The sequence below is a fragment of the Centroberyx gerrardi genome, chromosome 1 (assembly GCF_048128805.1).
Source record: "Centroberyx gerrardi isolate f3 chromosome 1, fCenGer3.hap1.cur.20231027, whole genome shotgun sequence".
Taxonomy (NCBI): domain Eukaryota; kingdom Metazoa; phylum Chordata; class Actinopteri; order Beryciformes; family Berycidae; genus Centroberyx; species Centroberyx gerrardi.
The window spans coordinates 36,533,384-36,548,672 of NC_135997.1; the positions used below are offsets into that span (position 1 = coordinate 36,533,384).

Sequence of the window (15,289 nt, forward strand, 5' to 3'; positions counted from 1 at the left end):
TGATAATGGAAACATGGGCATTAAATAACCTTAGCTATGAATAATTTTCCATACAGCATCACTCATATCCATCATTAAACATTAAACAATATTCCTCAGCTTCTCAGCATGACAGAGAAAATGTGTGCCAGCTCTCAGCCTTCTAGCAGACGTTGCCTCTCCAGACCTGAGAGAGTCCAGTCTCCAGTGTGGATCCTCCAGTCCAGCAGAGAGCAGCTTCACTCCTGAGTCTCCTGGATGATTGTAGCTCAGGTCCAGCTCTCTCAGATGGGAGGGGTTGGAGCTCAGAGCTGAGGCCAGAGAAGCACAGCCTTCCTCTGTGAGCAGACAGCCTGACAGCCTGCACACACACACACACACACACACACACACACACACACAGAGAAAATAAGCCACATGTTAGATTTTATTAGTATACTACTGTGAAATTTGCTGCGATAATTAAGTCAAATGCTAGCAAAACTGTAACTGCCCCAAATACAAACAGTTGACTAGATGATCTGCTTTGTGGTTTCATTTGCTCCAGTTTGAGAGTTCTCCACTCACTTTGTGACAGAATATCAGAAGTCCTTTCTGGCATTTTAGGTTTCAACAACTGAGGCAGCAGGGAGAGGAAAGAATGAAATGTCCTCATGGAAAATAATTAACAGAGGCTAGAAAGTGTTGCTAAATGTTGGTATTACAACTGGTTTTAAAATTATATAAACAAAGAAAATCCTCTACAGGTTAGGAGTTTATTCGCTGATAGTAACTTGTATGTAAAGCAGGATTTAAATGTTGTCTGTTGAACAGGTTGAGGAATACTGACCTGAGAGTTTCCAGTCTACAGTGTGGACTCTCCAGTCCAGCAGAGAGCAGCTTCACTCCTGAATCCTGCAGGTCGTTGTTACTCAGGTCCAGCTCTCTCAGACTAGAGGACTGGGAGCTGAGAACTGAGGCCAGAGCTTCACAGCTTCTCTCTGACAGCTGACACACACTCAGCCTCAATGGAGATGTACAGATATGAAAATGTTACTCTTATAATTAATATGATTGATATCTGTGTTTTTAGACACTGCTATTATGGCTGTGTATGAAAAGCTGCATGAGAAGAATACTGATTTTGTACATTTTCAAGATTTCCTTTGAACAGTACTACAGTAAAATGGCTCTTTAATCCCAATGTTACAGTTTCAAATTTCAAGCCAGGAAAATTATCTTCAAGCCAGGAAGATAATAAGGAACCAAGGAACTCAACTTGAGGTGAAAAATATGAAATGCCTTTATTCCATTGGCAAGTTGTAAATTCTGAACATTGTTAAAAAGCTCCGACACGTTTCGGCGTCTTGCCTTCTTCTGGGAGTTTACACAAAGCACAATGGTAAGAGACTTAAAGGAGAGACAAAGGTGAAACAGGTGTTCTCATTCAGCAATCCTTGTCAATCTGACAAGTGGAGTGCAGGTAGCCACTCCCCTAGAGGGAACAGGCAAGAACAACAAGAGGCAGCGGCAACTTAAAATAACCATATCAAGTGAACAGCACTTAAAAATATACAAGGCCAATAGACACTCATGTTGAACACTATACAATTTAAGTGGGTGACAGGGAAAGAGGATAAAAAAGATATATATGCATATATACATACACATACAGACATACACATATGTATGCATATATATATACACATACACATAAACAGCTATATTCTGGAAGACCTTATAGGAAATGAGTCAGATGTAAATCTTCATTTAGGCAGGGTAATGGGTAGCTCCAAGCCTCAAAAAACACCTTTTAAGCCCAAATCTACCTTTTGTCCTGCTACCCTCAATGCTACATTAAATACCTTTGCTAAAAAAGATTGACTATGAGGTTGGTCATCTATTTAAGTAGAAGAATGATACATCTAAGTCCCACAATCTCTCTAAAGATGAACAAAGTGCTTTAAATGAACTGTTGAAAAATGAGGACTTGGTGATTAAAAGGCAGATAAAGGAGCTGCTATAGTTGTTTGGGGCAAAGACAAATATGTAGAAGAGGCTAACAATCAACTAAGTAATACAGAATACTATGAACCTCTGACTTACAATCCTACTGAGTCTCTCAAACTGGAACTGAAAGAAATCTTATCAAGAGCTAGAGATAATAATTGGATTTCAGATAATGAGTTTAAGTTTCTTTTCAATGAAAACCCCAGACTGGCATCTTTGTACTTCCACCCGAAAATTCATAAGAGTCTGGAAACCCCCCAGGTAGACCCGTCATCTCAGGCAATGACAGCCTTACAGAGCCCATCTCTAAATGTATTGACTACTTTCTTAAACCTGAGCTACCATCTCTTCCAGCCTATATCCAAGACACCACAGATGTCCTTAATAAAATACAACAACTAAGTAATATAGGACATAATACTGTACTGGCTACTATGGATGTTGAAGCACTTTACACAACAATAGAACATGAAGGAGGTCTGTCAGCACTAAAGCATTTCCTGAGTGAGAGATCAGAAACAGATCACCCTCCATCACAATTCATACTATCCCTGACAGAATGGACTCTAAATAATAACATCTTTGTTTTTCAAGACCGCCTATTTAGACAAGCTAAAGGGTGAGCCATGGGGCGTGCTGCAGCCCCTCATATACAGGTCTATACACTCACCGGCCACTTCATTAACAACAAATATCTAATCAGCCAATCACGTGGCAGCAACTCAATGCATTTATGCATGTAGACATGGTCAAGACGATCTGCTGAAGTTCAAACCAAGCATCAGAATGGGGAAGAAAGGTGATTTAAGTGACTTTGAACGTGGCATGGTTGTTGGTGCCAGACGGGCTGGTTTGAGTAATTCAGAAACTGCTGATCTACTGGGATTTTCACGCACAACCATCTCTCGGGTTTACAGAGAATGGTCCGAAAAAGAGAAAATATCCAGTGAGCGGCAGTTCTCTGGGCGAAAATGCCTTGTTGATGGCAGAGGTCAGAGGAGAATGGCCAGGCTGGTTCGAGCTGATAGAAAGGCAAGAGTAACTCAGATAACCTCTTTACAACTGTGGTGAGCAGAAAAGCATCCCAGAATGCAACACGTCCAACCTTGAGGCGGATGTCACTTTGGTAGCCGGTTGACACTGAGCTGAAAGCTGATACCTACCCAGTATTAATAAGGTGTACCTAATGAAGTGGCCGGTGAGTGTATATGGGCAAATGGGAAAGAGATTATGTATTCAACTCACTAAACACCCTTTCCTAGACAAGATTATTTTTTGGGGAAGATATATAGATGACATCTGTTTGTTCTGGGCAGGGTCAGAAGAGGATTTGTTGGCCTTTCACCAGCATTTAAATACTACAAACAAAAACATTAAACTTTCTTTGTAATACAGCAAAGACCAAATTCATTTCCTAGATTTGGAAAAACACAAGGACAAAGAGGGATACTTACATTCCACTATTTTCAGGAAACCTACTTCCTGTAATAAAATTCTCCATGCAAAAAGTTGTCATCCTAAACACCTTAAAGAAAATATACCTTATGGTCAGTTCCAAAGACTAAGGAGAACATGTGACCAAGAGAGAGATTTTGACCAAAAGGCTGAAGAAATGAGAATTGTTTCTTTCAAAGAGGCTATGAGAAGGCAGTAGTTGAAAAAGCTAGAAGGAGAGCAAAAGATGTAGACAGAGAAACACTTTTGCAGAGAAAGTCATTCCATCATAAACCTGAGAGAATCTATTTCTCTATAACATTCAGTACTGAGGCAAATCGTATGAAGAATATTAAAAAGAACTGGAGTATTCTTCAGTGTGATGCCTCATTACGAGATATGTTTTCAGAGCCCCCTATCTTCAGCTTTAAACGCTCACCTGGCCTTGGTGATAAGCTGGTTCATAGTCACGTACCTGCCATCCAAAAACTACCTGGCTTCCTCCAAAGCCTGTTGGTTGCTTTCAATGTGGTCACTGTAACCACTGTTCTAATGTACAACAATACAAGAGCTTCCAAGATAATCATACAAATAATATTTATAAAATAAGACATTTCATAAGTTGTACAACAACATTTGTTTTCTAGAAATTGGAATGCCCCCTTTGCAACGTGTTTTATGTTGGGAGAACTAAATGTGTATGTGCATGTGTATGTATATATATATGCATACATATGGGTATGTCTGTATGTGTATGTATATATGTATATGCACCCCCTTAAAATGTATAGTGTTCAACATGAGTGTCTATTGGCCAGCCTTGTATATTTTTATGTGCTGTTCACTTGATATGGTTATTTTAAGTTGCCGCTGCCTCTTGTTGTTCCTGCCTGTTCCCTCTAGGGGAGTGACTACCTGCACTCCACTTGTCAGATTGACAAGGATTGCTGAATGAGAACACCTGTTTCACCTTTGTCTCTCCTTTAAGTCTCTTACCATTGTGCTTTGTGTAAGCTCCCAGAAGAAGGCAAGACGCCGAAACGCGTCGGGGATTTTTAACAATGTTCAGAATTTACAACTTGCCAATGGAATAAAGGCATTTCATATTTTCACCTCAAGTTGAGTGCCTTGGTTCCTTATTATCTTCCTGACTAACATATATCCTCTGCCAAAGAGCACCTTCTTGTCTGATACAGTTGATAGTTTCAAGAAGCTCTCCAGTCCTATCGCCCTTTATTCAACCTTTACAGTTTGAGGAATACTGACCTGAGAGTTTCCAGTCTACAGTGTGGACTCTCCAGTCCAGCAGAGAGCAGCTTCACTCCTGAATCCTGCAGGTCGTTGTTACTCAGGTCCAGCTCTCTCAGACTAGAGGACTGGGAGCTGAGAACTGAGGCCAGAGCTTCACAGCTTCTCACTGACAGCTGACAGTAGCTCAGCCTCAATGGAAATGTACAGATATGAAATGTTACTCGCTTTTATTTAACATAATTGATTTCTGTGTTTTGTTAGGCACTGCTATTATGGCTGTGTATGAAAAGCTGGATGAGAAGATTACTGAATTTGAATATTTATAAGTTTTCCTTAAATTGAATATTACTTAAGTAAAATAGCTCTTAAATCTCAATGTTAAACTTGCAGGCTGAACCTTCAACAGGTTCAGGAACAGAGCTGGAAATAACACTCGCCGCTTGCCAGCTGTGAGTATTTTTCACAGACAAAGATCACTCAAACCCAGAAGACAAATGATAAATAAACTTAAACTGTTATGGCTGCAGATTTGCAAGTTGGAGAATTGTTCAGCATTGGTGGACATTTGCACTCTGCTGAGTGCCTTGTAGTTTACCTTGTTAAACTTGAACATTACATCACTTATACTGATCTAGCATTAATAAAATATGATATATACAAAAGAACATAAACTTGTGATTTTGATGTTAAGTGTGTAACTTTAGAAAATTATCTGTCTCAATAAACTTGAATATAACATTATCTGTACTGGGCTAGAAATAATTTGTCCGGGCTAGTAGAAATTTCATCCCACTAACCTGGTGGTCTAGTACCCAAAATCCTTAAAGGATAAGGCTGGTGTTTTTTAATGCATTGCTTACTGTCAACAAATCCTATGAAAATAACAAAATCAACAATGCGTTTGCTCTCCTCTCATTACTTTCTGACTTCCCACGTATCGTTTTTAGCCGTCAACCCAGAAGTCATTGGTTCCAATTGTAAGCTAAAAACCTTTAAATACAGCTCACAAAGACATAGTTTCAATTTTAAAAATCGCTAACTGTTACCACGAAAAGTCAGACTGTTGTAGTTATTACCAAATCAAATTAAAATGGGAAAAAAATCTTCATTACGCCAGGGACTATTTTCTGTGCTACGGAAGTACTTTCCTGAGATCGCAAAGTGTTTACAGCCGGCTTATTAAGCTGTTTGAGGAAAAAGTCAGCCGGCCCGGTGCATCGTGATGATGAAATATGCTGCAGAGCAGCAGCATGGCTCTGTGATGGGTTTTTAATAGTTTTTTAATACAGTGGAGTTCTATGGCTGCTGGGACATGAGGCTTTACTGGGCACCGGCTACATGGATGAGACTTGTTGGCAAAACAAAGTCATTGCTGATTTTGTTATTTTCATAGGATTTGTTGATGGTAAGAAATGCATTAAAAAACACCAGCCTTATCTTTTAAGTTCCACCCCTGTTCAGGAATACTTACCTGAGAGTTTCCAGTCTACAGTGTGGACTCTCCAGTCCAGCAGAGAGCAGCTTCACTCCTGAATCCTGCAGGTCGTTGTTACTCAGGTCCAGCTCTCTCAGACTAGAGGACTGGGAGCTGAGAACTGATGACAACTCCTTACAGTATTTCTCTGTGAGCTTGTTTTCATTCAACCTGACAAAATAGATAGACATTTTTTCCTTTATATTTTAGATAATTATCTTTCCAGAGTGACTCTCTGTCAGTGAGCAGGAAGGGGTTCAGTGTCTTACTCAAGTACACTTGGACAGAGAACGTTTGGTGTTTCAGAGATCAAACATGTGATGCTCTAACCCTGTCCAGCCGTTTAATACAATTAAAGGAACAGAGTAGAAAAGAAGAGGAATACAACACAATACATCTTATCATACAGAGTTCATGCCAAACTAAATTATTTTATTTGACAAATGCAGAAAAATTCTGAACATGTCAAGAAACAGCATGCAATATTATAGCTACAACCTATTGTTAGACAAAAGCATCATAACCTGATCTTACCTCAGAGTTTCCAGTCTACAGTGTGGACTCTCCAGTCCAGCAGAGAGCAGCTTCACTCCTGAATCCTGCAGGTCGTTGTTACTCAGGTCCAGCTCTCTCAGAGTAGAGGACTGGGAGCTGAGAACTGATGACAACTTCTTACAGCATTTCTCTGTGAGCTTGTTTTGATTCAACCTGACAAAATAGACAGAACATTTTCCTTTATATTTTAGATAATTAGTTTTCCAGAGTGACTCTGTTAGTGAGCAGGAAGGGGTTCAGTGTCTTACTCAAGTACACTTGTGCAGGGAACACACTCTCAGCCTCAATGGAGATGTACAGATGTCAAAATGTTGCTCTCTTACTAATATGATTGATATCTGTGTTTTTTAGACACTGCTATTATGGCTGTGTATGTAAAGCTGGATGAGAATACTGATTCTGAAAATTTTATTGAACATTAATTGAACATTACTACAGTAAAATGGCTCTTGAATCCCAGTGTTAAACTTGCAGCATCACCCTTTACATGTTCAGGAATACTGACCTGAGAGTTTCCAGTCTACAGTGTGGACTCTCCAGTCCAGCAGAGAGCAGCTTCACTCCTGAATCCTGCAGGTCGTTGTTACTCAGGTCCAGCTCTCTCAGACTAGAGGACTGGGAGCTGAGAACTGAGGCCAGAGCTTCACAGCTTCTCTCTGACAGCTTACAGACACTCAGCCTCAATGGAGATGTACAGATATGAAATGTTACTCTCTTAATAATATGATTAATATCTGTGTTTTGTTAGGCACTGCTATTATGGCTGTGTATGAAAAGCTGGATGAGAAGGATACTGAATTTGAATATTTATAAGTTTTCATTAAATTTAATATTACTTAAGTAAAATAGCTCTTAAATCTCAATGTTAAACTTGCAGGCTCAACCTTCAACAGGTTCAGGAACAGAGCTGGAAATAACACTCGCCACTCGCCAGCTGTGAGTATTTTTCATCTCAGCCGAGTCAGATACAAAGATCACTCAAACCCAGAAGACAAATGATAAATAAACATAAACTGTTATGGCTGCAGATTTGCAAGTTGGAGAATTGTTCAGCATTGGTGGACGTTTGCACTCTGCTGAGTGCCTTGTAGTTTACCTTGTTAAACTTGAACATTACATCACTTATACTGATCTAGCATTAATAAAATATGATATATACAAAAGAACATAAACTTGTGATTTTGATGTTAAGTGTGTAACTTTAGAAAATTATCTGTCTCAATAAACTTGAATATAACATTATCTGTACTGGGCTAGAAATAATTTCTCCGGGCTAGTAGAAATTTCAGCCCACTAGTACCCAAAATCTCTAAGTTCCACCCCTGTTCAGGAACACTGACCTGAGAGTCTCCAGTCTACAGTGTGGACTCTCCAGTCCAGCAGAGAGCAGCTTCACTCCTGAATCCTGCAGGTCGTTGTTACTCAGGTCCAGCTCTCTCAGACTAGAGGACTGGGAGCTGAGAACTGATGACAACTTCTTACAGCATTTGTCTGTGAGCTCGTTTTGATTCAACCTGACAAAATAGACAGAACATTTTCCTTTATATTTTATATATTTAGCTTTCCAGAGTGACTCTCTGTCAGTGAGCAGGAAGGGGTTCAGTGTCTTACTCAAGTACACTTGGACAGAGAACATTTGGTGTTTCAGAGATCAAACATGTGATGCTCTAACTCTGTCCAGTCCTTTAATACAATTAAAGGAACAGAGTAGAAAAGAAGAAGAATACAACACAATACATTTTATCATACAGAGTTCATGCCAAACTAAATTATTTTGTTTGACAAATGGAGAAAAATTATGAACATGTCAAGAAACAGCATGCAATATTATAGCTACAACCTATTGTTAGACAAAGGCATCATAACCTGATCTTACCTGAGAGTCTCCAGTCTACAGTGTGGACTCTCCAGTCCAGCAGAGAGCAGCTTCACTCCTGAATCCTGCAGGTCGTTGTTACTCAGGTCCAGCTCTCTCAGACTAGAGGACTGGGAGCTGAGAACTGAGGCCAGAGCTCCACAGCTTCTCTCTGACAGCTGACACACACTCAGCCTGAAGAAGCATTAGTGATAAAGAGATACAACAAGATTGAAAATATATCTTTTTTTCTCTTCTGTATAAATATTACATTTAATATATTGAATCTATCCAGTTATGTATGCACCTACAGAGCTATATTGGAGGCTTTGACCACTGGCAGCAGCCTCAGAAGAGCCTCCTCTGAAGCAGAGTATTTCTTTAGGTCAAACACGTCCAGCTCTTCTTCTGATAACAGTAAGATGAAGACCAGAGCCGACCACTGAGCAGGGGAGAGTCTGTCTGTGGAGAGACTTCCTGATCTCAGGTGCTGTTGGATCTCCTCTACTAGAGAACGGTCATTCAGCTCATTCAGACAGTGGAACAGATTGATGCTTCTCTCTGGAGAGGGATTCTCCCTGATCTTCTGCTTGATGTACTGGACTATTTCCTGATTGGTCTGTGAGCCACTTCCTGTCTGTTTCATCAGGCCTCGTAGGAGAGTATGATTGATCTCCACTGAAAGGCCCAGGAGGAAGCGGAGGAACAAGTCCAGGTGTCCATTTGGACTCTGTAAGGCCTTGTCCACAGCACTCTGGTTGAGGTGTTTGATGTTAGATTTGTCTCTGAATAGTGTAGACCAACAGGATGTTGATTGAGTTTCTGACAGTTTATTGACACCACTGTTGATGAATGACAGAAAGACATAAACGGCAGCCAGAACCTCCTGAATGCTCAGATGGACAAAGCAGAACACCTTGTCCTGGTTCAGCCCACACTCCTCTTTAAAGATCTGTGTGAACACTCCTGAGTACACTGAGGCTGCTCTGATATCAATGCCACACTCTGTCAGGTCGGCTTCATAGAAGATCAGGTTGCCTTTCTCCAGCTGCTCAAAAGCCAGTTTTCCCAGAGAGAGAATCATCTTCCTGCTCTCTGTATTCCAGTGTGGATCTGTCTCAGCTCTCCCATGATACTTGACATTCCCCTGGATGGACTGAACCACCAGGAAGAGGATGTACATCTCAGTCAGGGTCTTGGGCATCTTTCCTCTCTTCCTGGTTCTCAACACATGATCCAGAACTGTAGCAGTGAGCCAACTGAAGACTGGGATGTGGCACATGATGTGGAGGCTTCGCGAAGTCTTGATGTGGGAGATGATTCTGCTGGCCTGCTCCTCATCTCTGAATCTCTTCCTGAAGTACTCCTCCTTCTGTGGGTCAGTGAAGCCTCTCACCTCTGTCACCATGTCAACGCACTCAGGAGGGATCTGATTGGCTGCTGCAGGTCGTGTGGTTATCCAGAGGTGAGCAGAGGGAAGCAGTTTCCCCTTGATGAGGTTTGTCAGCAGCACGTCCACTGAGGTTGACTCTGTAACATCGGTCCAGATCTCGTTGTTCTGGAAGTCTAGAGGAAGTCGACACTCATCCAGACCGTCAAAGATGAACACAACCTGGAACTTGTCAAACCTGCAGATTCCTGCTTCTTTGGTCTCAGTGAAGAAGTGATGAAGAAGTTCCACCAAACTGCACTTTTTCCCTTTCAGCAGATTCAGCTCTCTGAAAGTGAATGGAAATGTGAACTGTATATCCTGGTTGGCTTTGTCTTCAGCCCAGTCCAGAGTGAACTTCTGTGTTAAGACTGTTTTCCCAATGCCAGCCACTCCCGTTGTCATCAATGTTCTGGTTGGTTTATCTCTTCCAGGTAAGGGTTTAAAGATGTCTTCACATTTGATTGTTGTTTCTGGTCTTGCTGGTTTCCTGGATGCTGTTTCAATCTGTCTGACCTCATGTTCATCACTGACCTCTCCACTCCCTCCCTCTGTGATGTAGATCTCTGTGTAGATCTGATTCAGAAGTGTTGGGTTTCCTGCTTTAGCAATCCCCTCAAACAAACACTGAAACTTCTCCTTCAGATTAGATTTGAGTTCACGTTGGCACCAAGTAGCAAGAGTTTCTGAAAGGCCAAAAATAACAATAATGAATGGATGTTGTGGTAAATATAAGTGTAAACATTTCTCAGTGAATACATACTTTTCCCATCCCCATGGCATCTATTCTGCTCCTCATCACTGGTGGACAAACAGGTCCTGACTGTGTGTGCAGCTGAATGTGAAAGGCAACTGTGGTGGTGTTTTTTTTTAATGAACAATACTGTGTTCAGCATTTTAAGCCACATGAACAAATCAACAGTTTTAGCAGATGATTCATGGGGATTGTGCTCATTTACCTTCCAATCTGGAATTGAAAAGATATTTTTTGAGAAATGTCTATATTTACAGTTGAGTAGTGAATGTAAACATCTCCCATTTTCCCACTATTTCCCCTTTCCATCATGTTAAACCTGTTAAAAGCCTCTTACTGCTCTGCAGAGAGTCAGCCAGCTCCTCCTGCTTCATTCTCCTCAGGAAGTGCAGTGTGATCTGCAGAAAAGCCTCTCTGCTGCTCCTCCTCTGCTCTTCCTCCTCACCGTCCACATCCTCCTCATCCTCCCTCTGTCTCTCTAAGCATTCTGGGTAATCTGGACGCAGGACCCTCTGGAACCTTTTCAGCTCGTTCTTCACAAAAGTGACAATGTTCTCCTCAAGCAGCTGGAACAGAATAATATTTGAATTAAACATCAGATCTATCTGGCGTACACTGAAAGCATGAAGACTATTATGACCAGAGTGGTTGTTTTGCATTTCATTTGTAGCTGAAGTAAAATGTGTTGTTGTACATTTACACACCATAAATATGGAGTTCAGGTCTGTTTGATGCTCCTGGACAGACTGACCACTGGGAACCTCTGACCTCTCCTGGTGGACTCTGGATAAAACATGAAGTATTAGTGCATATAATGTCACACACACACACACACACACACACACACACACACACACATGGTTAAAGGTGACTGTGTTCTGTCATGATGGATCCTAGTAGAAACACAATGTGAACTCCACTGTAAACGCAGCTCTGAAACTAAATCAACAGAGTATCATGACTTCTTTCCTCTGTTCAGTAGAATCGAATAATAACTCATATGTTTTCAATTCTTACCTTTGCTCAGTAGAGTGCTGTCCATCTTTGAACTCAATAGGATGATCCATAGACCGGTCACTCTTCATGGACACACAGCTGGGTACAGGGGAGTCTGCTCTCTCCTGCTGGATCCTGCTCAGGATTGATAAAACAGGGTGGTGGCAGTAAAAATGTTAGAGAAGCAGAGTTTTGACCAGCAGGTTGCCAGTTTGAATCCCACTACCAACTTTGAAAATCAGATTGAATAAGTAACTCTTTCTCCACCCTGTGCAACTAACACCAATTAGACCTTGAGCAATGAACTCAACCCCCAGATTGTTCTGGTAGAGCTGCTCAGTGACCAACAGCAGAAGACTGTGGTTGTACTGAGCAGCTCTGGTATGAATATCTGTAACTGTATGCATGTGAAGCAGAGCAATGCTGCAAAACAGCATGTATGTAAAGTAAAACACTTCCTGGATAAATACAGTAATGGTAAAAATAAGAATACAATATTACATGTTTTAATGCTAATAACAACTTACTTTTTGTCTGATGAATGCTGTTCTTTAAAATTACTTCCCAAACCCTTCGACCAGTCACTCTTCATGGACACACAGCTGGGTACAGGGGAGTCTGGTCTCTCCTGCTGGACTGGGCTTCAACACAACAGAAAAAAGAGCTTTTACTCTGAATAATGATGGGTTAATGATTTCACTGCTGAGCTCTGAGATGGAGAACAGTCATGGACAGTTAGAGATCCTCATCTTACCTCTTAGCTTTGGTGTGGCTGTCATGTTCCCCAGACAGAGTGGTTTTAGAGGGAGGGAGCCCCTCCTCTCTCTCCTCAGACAGACTCATAGTGGAGCAAACACCTTTACACAAACACACCCAACATGCTGTTAGATGGACTGATTCATTAGAATAAAGTTTCCTTTACAGGATATATTACTTAAAGGGCTGTGATCACTCTGTCAGTAACATGTCACATATACACTGAGTGTACAAACCTCAAACCTGCAGGCTGTGTCCTGATTAAACACGTTCAGAAAGCAACACGTCAAATTACTGCTACTACTTCTGCTCTTATTAGATGACTTCATTAACACTCAAACACTAATATGTTGGAAAACCGTTGGAAGTGTTGAGTTATGTTTTGAACCTAAACAGCGGCTTTTCAGACAGATGCAATTTCCTCTTTTTATAGGCTAAATAAGCTAATGGTAGGCGGTAAAAGTATGATAAAAAAAATGCTGTTTTTAAAGTATAATACACTGTAAACTGTCACATAAAATGTTGCTTACAATACCTTTTGTCGTTAAATAACCTTCATCACGCCGATAAGTAAAAGAATCAAGAATCAATCACTCAAACACTAATATGTTGGAAAACCGTTGGAAGTGTTGAGACACGGTAGAAGGAAACAGTGTGATTGAAGATATGCTGGGTTAGAGTCTTTAAAGTATATTACATGGTTGCCAACTCTCACGCATTTGGTGTGAGACTCATGCTTTCAGGTTCCATCTCACGCTCCCCAAACAAATCTCACGCCAGTTTGAAATATAGACAATATTTAAGAAAATATAATAACAATTAAAATATAACATTTCAAATATAGCAAGACTCAGTCTGTACAAAGTGAGTAGGGTATTCTATAAACACTGGTAGCACACAATATTTATTCCCTACATGATGACATCAGTTTGACTCATAGACAAAAAGGACAGACTGTGGATTGGCTCATTCTGTCCCGCAGCACTAATGTGTTCCTTTCTGAAAATACAGAGTTCTCTAGACAGTTAGAGGTAAGAACCTGCACCCACAGTTACAGTTCACAGTGGTGGCTGTCACCCGTCCCGTATAATATGGAATCGTCACTTAAGAGCAGGATGTTACGTTCCTTAGAGAGTCAATATGGACCGCGATTTGTTCTGTAATTCTCTACTTAAGGGATGAAAGTGAAAATAACACAATTCTGAATAATAATGAAACTAGTTTCATTAACTCTTTCTTTCAGTATAGTAGCCTACATAGTAAAGAGGTTTACAAGCAAAAGTAAAATAAGCAAATTATCTACAGTATGCATATTTTATACTATCAACCAAAGATCCACATAACACAAAGGCTCAGTTCAGTTCTTTGTGTTTCGGGGGTCAGTGTGTAATAGACTACCTGACTCTACTCAGCAGATGACAGTATCTGCTGTTTTAGTTGACTTATTCATTTTTGGGAGATGTCTTCATTTTTTAAAAGCTTGGTTTCATTTTGTGCATGAAATTAACTGTTTGGCCAAACAGCGTTTTAGTGCTGAGAGTTGCATTCAGGGATTTGAAAAAGTGAACTCCGTATTGCGAAATGCTTGTAACCAATTGTGAAATACTGTAAAATGGCTTCTTCCTCTTCTTGAAGGCCTCCTGTCAAACGCAACAGATTAGCCAAATATCCATGGCTTGTTATTGTGAGAATTAATACAACACAAACTGCAAAGCCACAGTCAAAACATCACAGTCCAGAAGACTCAAGCAGCAATTTCACAATTTGTCACCACAGGCAACACCTGAAGCAGATATGATAATCAGATTATACTTTTCTGTTTTTATTTTAGATTTGGAATATGATCTGAAAAACATGATTTTAGATGTCTATGTCGCTGTCTGTAATTGTTATAGTGCTACACACACACTTACTGATATTTTACAATGATGTTCAGTGTAATGGCGTAGGTGTTGTAGCCTAATTCTCAGCAGCTCCTATGAGATATTTTAATTATTGTACATTAGAGGTATGATGTCAAACAAAATAGGGTTGAAAGGAGAGGAGACAATGTCCACACATTTCACACAAATTTCTGTGCGTCTGTCAGTGACAAGTGACGGCCAATGATCAGTTGTTTGTTTAGGCTAAATAAATAATGATTTATGGATAAGACATGCAAGTGCTAAAGGTACAGCGCATGACATGAAAATCTCACTCCAGCCATGTGGCCAAAGTTGGCAACCCTGGTATAATACACTGTAAACTGTCACATAAAATGTTGCTTACAATAGCCTACCTTTTGTTGTTAAATAATCTGCGTCATGCCGATAAGTGGAAGTCAAAGTAGCAGCTTCAACAAGGAGAGAGAGAGAGAGAGAGAGGGAGAGAGAGAGGATTTGAAACTTCATTTATGTCTTTATATTGTTTTTCCCCTCGCCAGTAATACTGACCATTAGTTTCTGACACAGAATCTGGTTTGATATTATTTCTGTCTCTTCAGTAAAAATGAATGTCACATTGTTGGATAAACAGACTTGAATTAAAATCTTGATTTTAAATCGACACATTCATCATCATGTGATCGTCTGCATGATGACACTGGTCTGGTGTCATTTTACTGCTGTGGATTTGCTATTAATCTTTTATGCTTTTTTGTAACGGCAGACTTTTAATAAATAAAGTGTTATATCAAAGGCAGAAACAATGTTCACAACATCTGGATAGGATTCATTATACAAACCATATCTAGCCTGTGAAGATGATGAACATCAAAACAGGAGAACTACTGCAAAATAAGTCGACAGCAGTAAAAAACAATGATTCAGAAAGGGTTTT

General features: G+C 40.3%; 2 protein-coding genes across 2 annotated transcripts in view; both read right to left on the reverse strand.

Moving 5' to 3' along the window:
• Nucleotides 1-15,289, reverse strand: part of LOC139915926 (uncharacterized) — a 44,582-nt gene that overhangs the window by 1,753 nt on the left and 27,540 nt on the right. Inside the window, exons 16-18 of the mRNA XM_078288536.1 lie at nucleotides 8,559-8,732; nucleotides 8,023-8,196; nucleotides 167-340 (exon numbers count right to left, since the gene is read on the reverse strand). Coding sequence (XP_078144662.1) covers nucleotides 167-340; nucleotides 8,023-8,196; nucleotides 8,559-8,732 — 522 coding nt within the window. The remainder of the gene's footprint in view (nucleotides 1-166; nucleotides 341-8,022; nucleotides 8,197-8,558; nucleotides 8,733-15,289) is intronic.
• On the reverse strand, nucleotides 9,183-11,856 carry LOC144539363 (uncharacterized). Its single transcript, XM_078283805.1, has 5 exons — nucleotides 11,738-11,856; nucleotides 11,425-11,501; nucleotides 11,058-11,286; nucleotides 10,219-10,652; nucleotides 9,183-9,215 (listed from the first exon to the last, which is right to left on the reverse strand). The coding sequence occupies exons 1-5, from the start codon at nucleotides 11,760-11,762 to the stop codon at nucleotides 9,183-9,185; spliced, it is 798 nt and encodes a 265-aa protein (XP_078139931.1). The 5' UTR covers nucleotides 11,763-11,856.

Bases quoted from the DNA above. Each gene is read 5' to 3' on its own strand.
- LOC144539363 (XM_078283805.1), bottom strand. From the start codon at position 11,762: ATGGACAGCACTCTACTGAGCAAAG. The intron at 11,502-11,737 runs GTAAGAATTGAA...TTTTATCCAGAG, and splicing joins CAGCACTCTACTGAGCAAAG to TCCACCAGGAGAGGTCAGAG. The intron at 11,287-11,424 runs GTGTGTAAATGT...ATTCTGTTCCAG, and splicing joins ACCTGAACTCCATATTTATG to CTGCTTGAGGAGAACATTGT.